The sequence below is a fragment of the Salvelinus sp. IW2-2015 genome, linkage group LG6.2 (genome assembly GCF_002910315.2).
Source record: "Salvelinus sp. IW2-2015 linkage group LG6.2, ASM291031v2, whole genome shotgun sequence".
NCBI lineage: Eukaryota > Metazoa > Chordata > Actinopteri > Salmoniformes > Salmonidae > Salvelinus > Salvelinus sp. IW2-2015.
In genome coordinates, this window is record NC_036846.1 from 20,464,977 (window position 1) to 20,476,112 (window position 11,136).

Consider the following 11,136-nt stretch of genomic DNA (forward strand, 5'->3'; position numbering starts at 1 on the left):
GGGTTGTTTGCCCAAGAGTTGTTTGTGAGAAACATTGATCTCTTCAGAATACGCATTCATTTCCCCATGTCTGAACACTTGTGTGAGTGTTGAACAGTGGACCCAAGGGTAGAGGGAAAAACAGGAAGAGGAAGAGCAGGCAAGGGAAGATCCAGGTTCAGGGGAAATTTCACTTCCTGCTGGTCAGTGAGTATCAGCGCATGTGATGTGATTTCACCTTGTGCTCAGCCAGGTAAGGTAGTGGGCTAGCGAACGTGTTTTCCAGTGATATTTCCAGATCTACAGGTGACATACTTATGAAGATTCATCAAAGGGAATCAAGAACAACCATTTCTATATCCAATACGATCATTTTAGGGGGCTTCTTTTTAGGCTAAATTCAAGGTATCCATAATTCTGTATCAGTTTATAAATACATATGAGGATAGAACAATCTTTGTTTAAAACAAAATAAAACCATTTGTTCTTAATTGGATGAGATTTGTTTCATTTTTCTTTTCTGATAACCTAACAATATACCTGGTCTAATAGCATTTCATTGCACAGGAAACGAATATACTGGATAAAAGAGGTGATATTCATCAGTAACTGAGTAGCCAGGCAATGCAACGCTCTAGGCATGTCTGCCGGTGAGGCTGATTCAACCCTGTTTTCAGTCCAGTTGCTCGCCGTCGGCGCTGCTTATGTAACCAAGGTACTGGGGCGGTCCCCATTTATAGGTCTGGCTGTAGTCAAAAAAGTCACGCTGACGGCAACCAAGGAGTATATTTAAACCCAGTGACAGTTCCAATGACCTAAATCAACTGACTTCTACATGGAGAGAATAGACAGAAAACGTGTATCACTGAGGTGGGTATTGGAGGATAGCGAGACAATCAACAATGGTGTATACCCGGCTTTGGTCCTCGGACACGAAATTCCAGTTTGTGTCTGAGACGGATAACATTGTCGAACCTGATGGAGAAAGTTTCTCTGTCAATCACTCGAGCGACAAAAATCCATGTGCGTGAGTCAGCATTGAAAGCTTCTGAAATTCATCAAGGAAATGAAACTCAAGTAAGTCTTGATTTCTGGAAATTAAGTATGTATTTCCTCAGATGTACTGTACTAATAATGGCTTTTGATAACAATTCATGTAATTTTGGTGAATTTATAGGCTTTGACAAACTTTGCAATAGAGGACCATAATTGGAAACACAAGTTTTTACTTTGTAATTCCTCGGCAACTTTGGTATATGTATCTGCTTGGCCTGGACGTAACATGTATTTCCCAAGCGGCACAGTAGCCTGCGTGATACACATGCACGTGCATGCCAAGCCAGATGTCATGAGCTGTCGCTTAGTAAAACATCAGCCTGATGATCTGTTCTAAAGTTACTTTGACTGAGCTTCTCCCTAGTTTCAAGTGGCTAGATACATTGCTATTTTTACGATGAAATAAATTCCCTATTACAATGTTAACTAAGTATGTAATATTCGAAATCGTATAGTGGCAACGTGTTTAGGAAATAATCATCAAAATAACATTTTTAAGATGGTTTGAATGTAATGTTGCATATGTTCTTGGAATAGCCTGAATAACTAAGTAGTCAAATAGTCTTGGCATATATAGGATATAAGGCCTAAATATAGCCCCTGGCAAATGTCTGCAATGACCTAAAGTATAGCTGTACAACTTCAAACTCCTGGTTTCATCAGCAAATATTGATATCAACACACCATCTCTTTTCCAGAGTCTGCTCTGAAACGGCTACGACTGTGAAGAGAGATACTCCAGCGGGACATGACAGGCAGAGTGGCGTTGTCTCTCTGAACTAAAGAAATGAGGTCTGCGGGGCGGATACTGACTGCTTCCCGCCCACTGACCGCAACGTGCCCTGGATGTGGTGCGTTCGCTCGCGGGGAGAGCGTGCGGGCTCGCGGGCGGCTTCATACAGGTCTATTTGGAGACCACACTGGGCCAACAGCTGCAAATTGCTGGCACTATAACACCCGACCGACTGTCACTCCTACTTTCGAGCTGTCCGTCGTGTTCAAAGCTGGACAAAGACTGTTGGCCGCTCTCAAGACACATATTTCGTTTACCGACAAGGATGTTAAAACTACGACCCCTAGTACCGGACTGGTCAGAAAAGTTGTATTCCTCCGCGAGCTGTCATACATGAGTTGCTGAGAACATTTCTTATCAGGAATCAACATGTGGCTATAATTCTCGACTTCCAGTTAGGAGGAAAAAAAGCTGTTGCACACTGTTCTTTTTTCAGTTGAACTAAATATATGTTAGTGTACACTACTGATTGGAGAGTTGAACATAAGAACGTTTTTGCACTGGATATCATGAAGAACAGTCGTTTTTCAATTGTGAAAAGAGACATTTGTGTACGTGTTTTTGAAAGCGGAGGACTGGATGACCCTATATGTTTGTACTGCTGAAATTTCAGCTTGACATAGAAAAGAGCACAGAATGCATGTTACTGGTTATATGCAGGGGGTGAATATGTTAAAGTAGTGGATACAATCTAACTCTGACAGGTTTTATATTTGTGCACATTTCTGTTCGAAACATTGCTTGATTGGTCTTTTGTAAACCATGCGACAATTCTATGCTGGATGTGGAAGCAGCTCGTGTGCCCTTACCCTGTGTCCCGACTAGTTGCAGTATTGTTAACTGAGAAAAATGTGAATGGTTTTTGACATACTCTTTCAGGGTTCGCATACTCTTTCAATCAAAACAGCTGTTCAGAATCACAATGATTAGTCTATACCGCTAAGAACTGAGGTCTCAACTTATGTCTGTCAAAGTTACGGACATCTGTTTTTCAATTTCTAACTTTAAATAAACAGTTTGAACAACAAAACATACAATGGGAAAAAAAATAAAACTGTACATAAAGTTCACAACCACTAGGTACTACTTTTTTTGTACTCCACTTAACATACAGTAGACTCATAATTCCTTTGCAGGATATTTTACAGTTGGCTACATTCCTAAAACACAATGCAGACAGAGGCCCCAAAGGTCCAGTCACTAGTCACTGCTAAGTAGAACACTGACTTTCAGTACTCCAGGCGACACAGTGTCTGCTGGTTAACTTGTGGCAACTGTAAATCTAGTGTACTTGGTCAAATGCAAATCATAGACTTAAGTTAATTAAAATGTAACAGGACTGCAGCCCTGCTCGCCATCCGACAGACGCGACCCGAAAACTCTGATTAAACTCAAACAACTAACTTCACAGAACCAGTAACAAACTCCATCAACATTCTCTGGTTTAAATTCGCTCCAATTCCCTACATTTCAAGGTTCATTGGAACCCTACTCGCCTTTGACCGGTTATTTCTTCATCTTCATGTCTCTGCTCAATAGCACAGCGGCGCCTCTGGTGCCCCGCGTCCTGCAGGGAAGAGGTTGGGTTAGAGGTGAGTCCGACACAGGTTAGACACCCAGCGATGGCTCCTGCGTGCTTGTTTAAAACAAGATTATCTCTGCTGCCCGCCAGATGAAATGAAGAAAACAAAAGATTCTTAAAACGACAGAAAGAAAGAAAACAATGGACCAGACGAGACATGCAAAGAAAGAAGTTGAAGACAACCACTGGATACATAAAAAAAGGCATATGAGCGATAAACAAATGCGCGTACCCACAACCAGGATGGGTCCACTTAATCAAATACCAAGGTCAAAAACTTGGTGAGGGATGTGTTTGTTAATATAAGAGGTGAGTGTATGCCTTTTCAATGTTCACTATAGTCAGTGTGATTAGCAAACTTGTGTTTTATGCGTGTGAGATGTGTGTTTTGGTAGTGTGACTAGATACAGAGCGTGCACTCTGCTTAATCTGGTGAGATTTGACCTTTGACTGAGAATACTTACAAAAGAGAGAGAAGGAAAGCGGGAGAGGCCATTGGGACACTGTCCTGTAGGAGGACAAACAGTTAGTGAGAAAGAAACACACAAACACACAGTGACATTTACGCCTTGTACACACACGCATCCAGAGGAAACAACACAAACAAGTACAGTCAGACAAACAAGACAACACATTCAGACAGTCAAGTGAGAACACAGGAGCCAGTCGAAAATGAGAGAGGAGACAGTAGACAGACGGTAGCAACGGAGAGGAGAGACACAGTAGACAGACAGGTAGCAACGGAGAGGAGAGACACAGTAGACACGACGGTAGTAACGGAGAGGAGAGACACAGTAGGAACAGACGTAGTAACGGAGAGGAGAGACACAGTAGACAGACGGTAGTAACGGAGAGGAGAGACACAGTAGACAGACGGTAGTAACGGAGAGAGGAGACACAGTAGACAGACACGGTAGTAACGGAGAGAGAGGACCACAAGTAGAGACCAGTAGACGGAGGTAGTACGGAGAGGTAAGTACGAGAACGGATGACCACGAGAGAACAAGACCTGGTAGTCAAACGGAGAGAGGACACAGTAGACAGACGGTAGTAACGAGATGGAGAGGACCAGTAGCAGACAGCGGTAGTAACGGAGAGGAAGAGACCGTGAACAGCGGTCAGACGAGAGAGACGTAGTACGACGAGAACGAGGGAGAGACACAGTAGACAGACGGTAGTAACGGACAGGAGGAGAGACAGACAGTAAGACCAGACTCGGATAGTAACGGAGAGGAGGACACGTAGTAGACAGAGGTAGTCAAGGAGGAGGAGAGACCACAGTAGACAGGACGGTCAGTATACGGAGAGGAGGAACAACAGTGCAGACGTAGTAACGAGGGAAGGAACAGTAAGAAAGTAGTGAACGGAGAGGAAGAGACACAGTAGACAGACAGTAGTAACGGAGAGGGAGAGACACAGTAACAGACAGGTAGTAACGGAGGAGAGACCACAAGTAGAAGACGACGGTAGTAACGGAGAGGAGAGACACAGTAGACAGGCCGACGGTAGAACGGAGACGGAAGAGACACAGTAGACAAGACGGTAAGTAACGGAGAGAGAGACACAGTAGATTCACACGGTCAGTAACGGAGAGCGCAGAGAGCACCAGCTAGGACAGCACCGGTAGTAACGGAGAGGAAAGACACAGTAGACAACGGTAGTACGGAGAGGAGAGGCCACAGTAGGACAGGAGGGTAGTAACGGACTGAGGCAGAGCCACAGTAGACAGAAAGGTAGTAACGGAGAGGAGAAGCCACAGTAGACAGACGGTAGTACGGGAGAGGAGAGCACAGTTAGACAGACGTAGTACACGGAGAGGCAGAGACACAGTAAGGACAGACCGGTAGTAAACGGAGAGGAGAACACAGTAGACAGGACGGTAGTAACGGAGAAGAGGGAGAGACAGTCGACAGACGGTAGCAGAACGGAGAGGAGAGAACAGTAGACAGCGAGGTAGAACGGAGAGGAGAGAACAGTAGACAGACGGTAGGACGGAGAGGAGAGACACAGTAGACAGACGGTAGTAACGGAGGAGAGACACAGTAGACAGACGGTAGTAACGGAGGGAGGAGAGACAGTAGATCAGACGGAGTGTAACGGAGAGGAGAGACACAGTGGACAGACGGTAGTAACGGAGAGGAGAGACACAGTAGACAGACGGGTATGTAACGGAGAGGAGAGCACAGTTAGACAGACGGTAGTAACGGAGAGGAAGACAGTAAGACAGACGGTATAACGGAGGAGAGACACAGTAGACAGACGGTAGTAACGGAGAGGAGAGCCACAGTAGCAGACGTAGTAACGGGAGGAGAGACACAGTTTTAGACAGACGGTAGTAACGGAGAGGAGAGACACAGTAGACAAGACGGTAGTTAACGGAGAGGAGAGCACAGTTAGACAGACGGTAGTAACGGAGAGGAGAGACACAGTAGACAGACGGTAGTAACGGAGAGGAGAGACACAGTAGACAGAGCGTAGTACGGAGTGAGAACGGAGAGGAGGGACACAGGTAGACAGACGGTAGTAACGGAGAGGAGGACACAGTAGACAGACGGTAGTAACGGAGAGGAAGGACACAGTAGACAAAGGTAGTAACGGAGAGGAGGACAGACAGACAGACGGTAGTAACGGAGAGGAGAGACACAGTAGACAGACGGAGAACGGGAGAGACGTACAACGTAACGAGAGAACCGGAGAGGAGAGGACACAGTAGACAGACGGTAGTAACGGAGAGGAGAGGACAGTAGACAACGGTAGTAACGGAGAGGAGAGACACAGAGACAAGCGGTAGTAACGGAGAGGAGAGACACAGTAGACACGGTAGTAACGGAGAGGAGAGAACGTAGACAACGGTAGTAACGGAGAGGAGAGACACAGTAGACAGACGGTAGTAACGGAGGAAGGACCACAGTAGACAGACGGTCAGTAACGGAGAGGAGAGACCACAGTAGACGACGGTTAGTAACGGAAGGAGAGACACAGTAGACAGACGGTAGTAACGGAGAGGAGAGACACAGTGACAGACGTAGTATAACGGAGAGGAGAGACACAGTAGAAAGACCGGTAGTAACGGGACGAGGAGAGACACAGTACAGACGTAGTAACGGAGAGGAGAGACACAGTAGAAAGACGGTGTAACGGAGAGGAGAGACACAGTAGACAGACGGTAGTAACGGAGAGGAGAGACACAGTAGACAGACGAGTAGTAACGGAGAGGAGAGACACAGTAGACAGACGGTAGTAACGGAGAGGAGAGACAAGTAGACAGACGGTAGTAAGAGGAGAGACACAGTAGACAGCGTAGTAACGGAGAGGAGAGACAGCAGTAAGACAGACGGTAGTAACGGAGAGGAGAGACACAGTAGACAGACGGTAGTAACGGAGAGGAGAGCACAGTAGACAGACGTAGTAACGGAGAGGAGAGACACAGTAGACAGACGGTAGTAACGGACGAGGGAGAGACACAGTAGACAGACGGTAGTAACGGAGAGGAGAGGACACAGTAGACAGACGCGTAGTAACGGAGAGGAGAGCACAGTAGACAGACGTAGTAACGGAGAGGAGAGACACGTAGACAGACGGTAGTAACGGAGAGGAGAGACACAGTAGACAGACGTAGTAACGGAGAGGGGAGCCACAGTAGACAGACGGTAAGTAACGGGAGAGGAGAGACAGTTGACAGACGGTAGTAACGGAGAGGAGAGACACAGTAGACAGACGGGTAAGTAACGGAGAGGAGAGACACAGTAGACAGACGTAGTAACGGAGAGGAGAGACACAGTAGACAGACGGTAGTAACGGAGAGGAGGACACATAGCGACAGACCTAGTAACGGAGGAGGAGAGACACAGTAGACAGACGTAGTAACGGAGAGAGGAGACACAGTAGACAGACGGTAGTAACGCGAGAGGAGAGACACAGTAGACAGACGGTAGTAACGGAGAGGAGAGACACAGTAGACAGACGGTAGTAACGCGAGAGGAAGACAGTGACAGACGGGTAACGGAAAGAGACACAGAGACACGTTAGTAACGGAGAGGAGAGACACAGTAGACAGACGGTAGTAACGGAGAGGAGAGAGACAGTAACAGACGTAGTAACGGAGAGAGAGACACATAAGGACAGACGTAGTAACGGAGAGAGAGACACAGTAGACAACGGTAGTAACGGAGGGAACACAGTAGACAGACGGTAGTAACGGAGAGGAGAGACACAGTAGACAGACGGTAGTAACGGAGAGGAGAACAGTAGACAGACGGTAGTAACGGAGAGAGACCACAGTAGACAGACGGTAGTAACGGAGAGGAGAGACACAGTAGACAGACGGTAGTAACGGAGAGGGAGAGCCACAGTAGACAGACAGGGTAGTAACGGAGAGGAAGAGACACAGTAGACAGACGGGTAGTAACGGAGAGGAGAGCCAGTAGGACAGACGTAGTAACGGAGAGGAGAGACACAGTAGACAGACGGTAGTAAACGGAGAAGGAGAGACACAGTACAGACGGTAGTACGGAGAGGAGAGACACATAGACAGACGGGTAGTAACGGAGAGGAGAGACACAGTTAGACAGGACGCGTTAGTAACGGAGAGGAGAGACACGTAGACAGCGGTAGTAACGGAGAGGAGAACACAGTAGACAGACGGTAGTAACGGAGAGGGAGACAGTCAGACAGACGGTAGTAACGGAGAGAGACACAGTAGACAGACGGTATAACGGAGAGGAGAGACACAGTAGACAGACGTAGTAACGGAGAGGAGAGACAGTCAGACAGACGGTAGTAACGGGAGGGAGAGACACAGTAGACAGACGGTAGTAACGGAGAGGAGCGACACAGTAGACAGACGGTAGTAACCGGAGAGAGAGAGACACAGTAGACAGACGGTAGTAACGGAGAGGAGAGACACAGTAGACAGACGGTAGTAACGGAGAGGAGAGACACAGTAGACAGACGGTAGTAACGGAGAGGAGAGACACAGTAGACAGACGGTAGTAACGGAGAGGAGAGACACAGTAGACAGACGTAGTAACGGAGAGGAGAGACAGTACAGACAGACGGAGTAACGGAGAGGAGAGACACAGTACGACAGACGGTAGTAACGGGAGAGGAGAGACACAGTAGAGCGGTAGTAACGGAGAGGAGAGACACAGTAGACAGAACCTGTAGTAACGGAGAGGAGAGAGACAGTAAGACAGACGGTAGTAACGGAGAGGGAGAGACACAGTAGACAGACGGTAGTAACGGAGAGGAGAGCCACAGTAGACAGACGGTAGTAACGGAGAGGAGAGCCACAGTAGACAGACGGTAGTAACGGAGAGGAGAGCCACAGTAGACAGACGGTAGTAACGGAGAGGAGGAGAGCACAGTAGACAGACGGTTAGTAACGAGAGGAGAGCCACAGTAGACAGACGGTGTAACGGAGAGGAGAGACACAGTAGACAGACGGTAGTAACGGAGAGGAGAGACACAGTAGACAGACAGTAGAACGGAGAGGAGAGCCACAGTAGACAGACGGTAGTAACGGAGAAGGAGAGCACAGTAGACAGACGAGTAGAACGGAGAGGGGACACAAGTAGACAGACGGTAGTAACGGAGAGGGAGAGACACAGTAGACAGACGGTAGTAACGGAGAGGAGAGCACAGTAGACAGACGGTAGTAACGGAGAGGAGAGACAGTAGACAGAACGGTAGTAACGGAGAGGAGAGACACAGTAGACAGACGGAGTAACGGAGAGGAGAGACACAGGTAGACACAGACGGTAGTAACGGAGAGGAGAGCCACAGTAGACAGACGGTATAACGGAGAGGAGAGGACAGTAGACAGACGGGTCAGTAACGGAGAGAGAGCAGTACACAGTAGACAGACGGGGTAGTAACGGAGAGGAGAGAACAGTTAGACAGACGCGGTAGTAACGGAGAGGAGGAGACACAGTTAGGACAGACGGTAGTAACGGAGAGGAGAGACACAGTAGACAGACGGGTAGTAACGGAGAGGAGACAGTAGACAGACGGTAGTAACAGAGAGGAGAGACATAGACAGACGGTTAAAGAGAGAGAGACAGTAGACAGACGGTAGTACGAAGGAGGACAGTAGACCAGACGTAGTAACGGAGGAGAGAGAACAGTAGACAGACGGTAGTAACGGAGAGCGGAGACAGTAGACAGACGGTCAGTAACGAGAGAGGAGGAGACAGTAGACAGACGGTAGTACGGAGAAGGAGACAGTAGACAGACGGTAGTATAACGGAGAGGAGAGCACAGTAGACAGACAGTAGTAACAGAGAGGAGAGACCAGTGACAGACATAAGAGACAGACGGTAGTCAGTAACGGGAGAGACCAGTAGACATACAGGTAAGTAAACGAGAGGAGAAGCACAGTAGACAGGACTCGGAGTAGTAAATGGAAGATGGGAGACGAGTAGAAGACAGTAGTAATGGAGAGAGAGACAGTTAGACAGGACAGTAAGTATGGAGAGGAGAGACAGTAGACAGACGGTAGTAACGGAGAGGAGAGACAGTAGACAGACGGTAGTAACGGAGAGGAGAGACAGTAGACAGACGGTAGTATCGGAAAGGAGACAGTAGACAGACGGTAGTAACGGAGAGGAGAGACAGTAGACAGACAGTAGTAACAGAGAGGAGAGACAGTAGACAGACAGTAAGTAGACAGACAGTAGTAACGGAGAGACAGTAGACAGACAGTAGTAACAGAGAGGAGAGAAAGTAGACAGACAGTAGTAATGGAGATGGGAGACAGTAGACAGACAGTAGTAATGGAGAGGGGAGACAGAGGCTCCATGCTCCTACAGAGGAAGTGTAATGGCAGGGAGGTTAGGAGAGAGGCAAGATAAGATTATTGGGGTATGAGATGGGTACAGAGTCTGTCCTATGTCTTGGCTCGTTGGTGTCGATGCTGGCCTTGGAGGTGTGTGTCTAGTCTAGTTTTACCTTCTCCACTGGCTCCCCTGGCTTGCGGCCTCCCTCGCGGCCTCTGAGGCTCTTGGTGGAGATAGAGGACTCTGAGGTCTGCATGATGAGCTGAGTGGCCAGAAACTGCTGCACGTGTTCTAGAACGTCCCTCTGCATCTCCAGGGCCATGTGGAACACATCGTGGTCAGAGCTGTTGTACATCACCGCGTTCTGGAACATCAGCATGATGTCACGCTGGAACTCTGCTGTGGTACGGATCTGACCCGCCTCGATACTCTTCTTGATGGCCGACAGATCCATGGGTCTGTGTGTGGATGTGTTAGGGAGGAGTGTGTGTTTAAGAGGGGAAGGTTAGTATGTACATTGTTCATAAAGATTTTATTTTCATATGTACATAACATATAATAGCAAACAAACAGTTTGCTCTTATAGCACTCTCACCTGTGTACAATGCTGTGGTAACCAGGGGCGATGTCATCAGACACAGACTGGAGGAACACACTGGCGTACCTGTCACAGATAACAACAGATCAGGCAAACCCTACAGTGCCTTAGACATATTGGCTGTTATTGGGCACATGGTTAAGAGCTGACCTGTGATTGGCTGCTGCTCTCCACACCAGCATGATGGCTTTCTTCCAGATCTTCTGAGCCTGAACGGCCTCCTGATCCTCCCCACATATCGAGCTGAGAGAGAGACAGGCAGGAGGGTAGGTGAGTGGTAGAGAGAGAGAGACAGGCAGGAGGGTAGGTGAGTGGTAGAGAGAGAGAGACAGGCAGGAGGGTAGGTGAGTGG

The 11,136-nt window shown here is 47.9% G+C and overlaps 1 protein-coding gene across 4 annotated transcripts in view; it reads right to left on the reverse strand.

Moving 5' to 3' along the window:
* The window catches only part of LOC111965971 (bromodomain-containing protein 8), a 38,970-nt gene that overhangs the window by 5,828 nt on the left and 22,006 nt on the right, over positions 1-11,136 (reverse strand). For all 4 annotated transcript variants that reach the window (XM_023990407.2, XM_070444287.1, XM_070444285.1 and 1 more), the window contains 3 exons: positions 10,935-11,027; positions 10,782-10,850; positions 10,359-10,644 (listed from right to left, as the gene is read on the reverse strand). In XM_023990407.2, the coding sequence (XP_023846175.1) occupies positions 10,359-10,644; positions 10,782-10,850; positions 10,935-11,027 (448 nt within the window). The remainder of the gene's footprint in view (positions 1-10,358; positions 10,645-10,781; positions 10,851-10,934; positions 11,028-11,136) is intronic.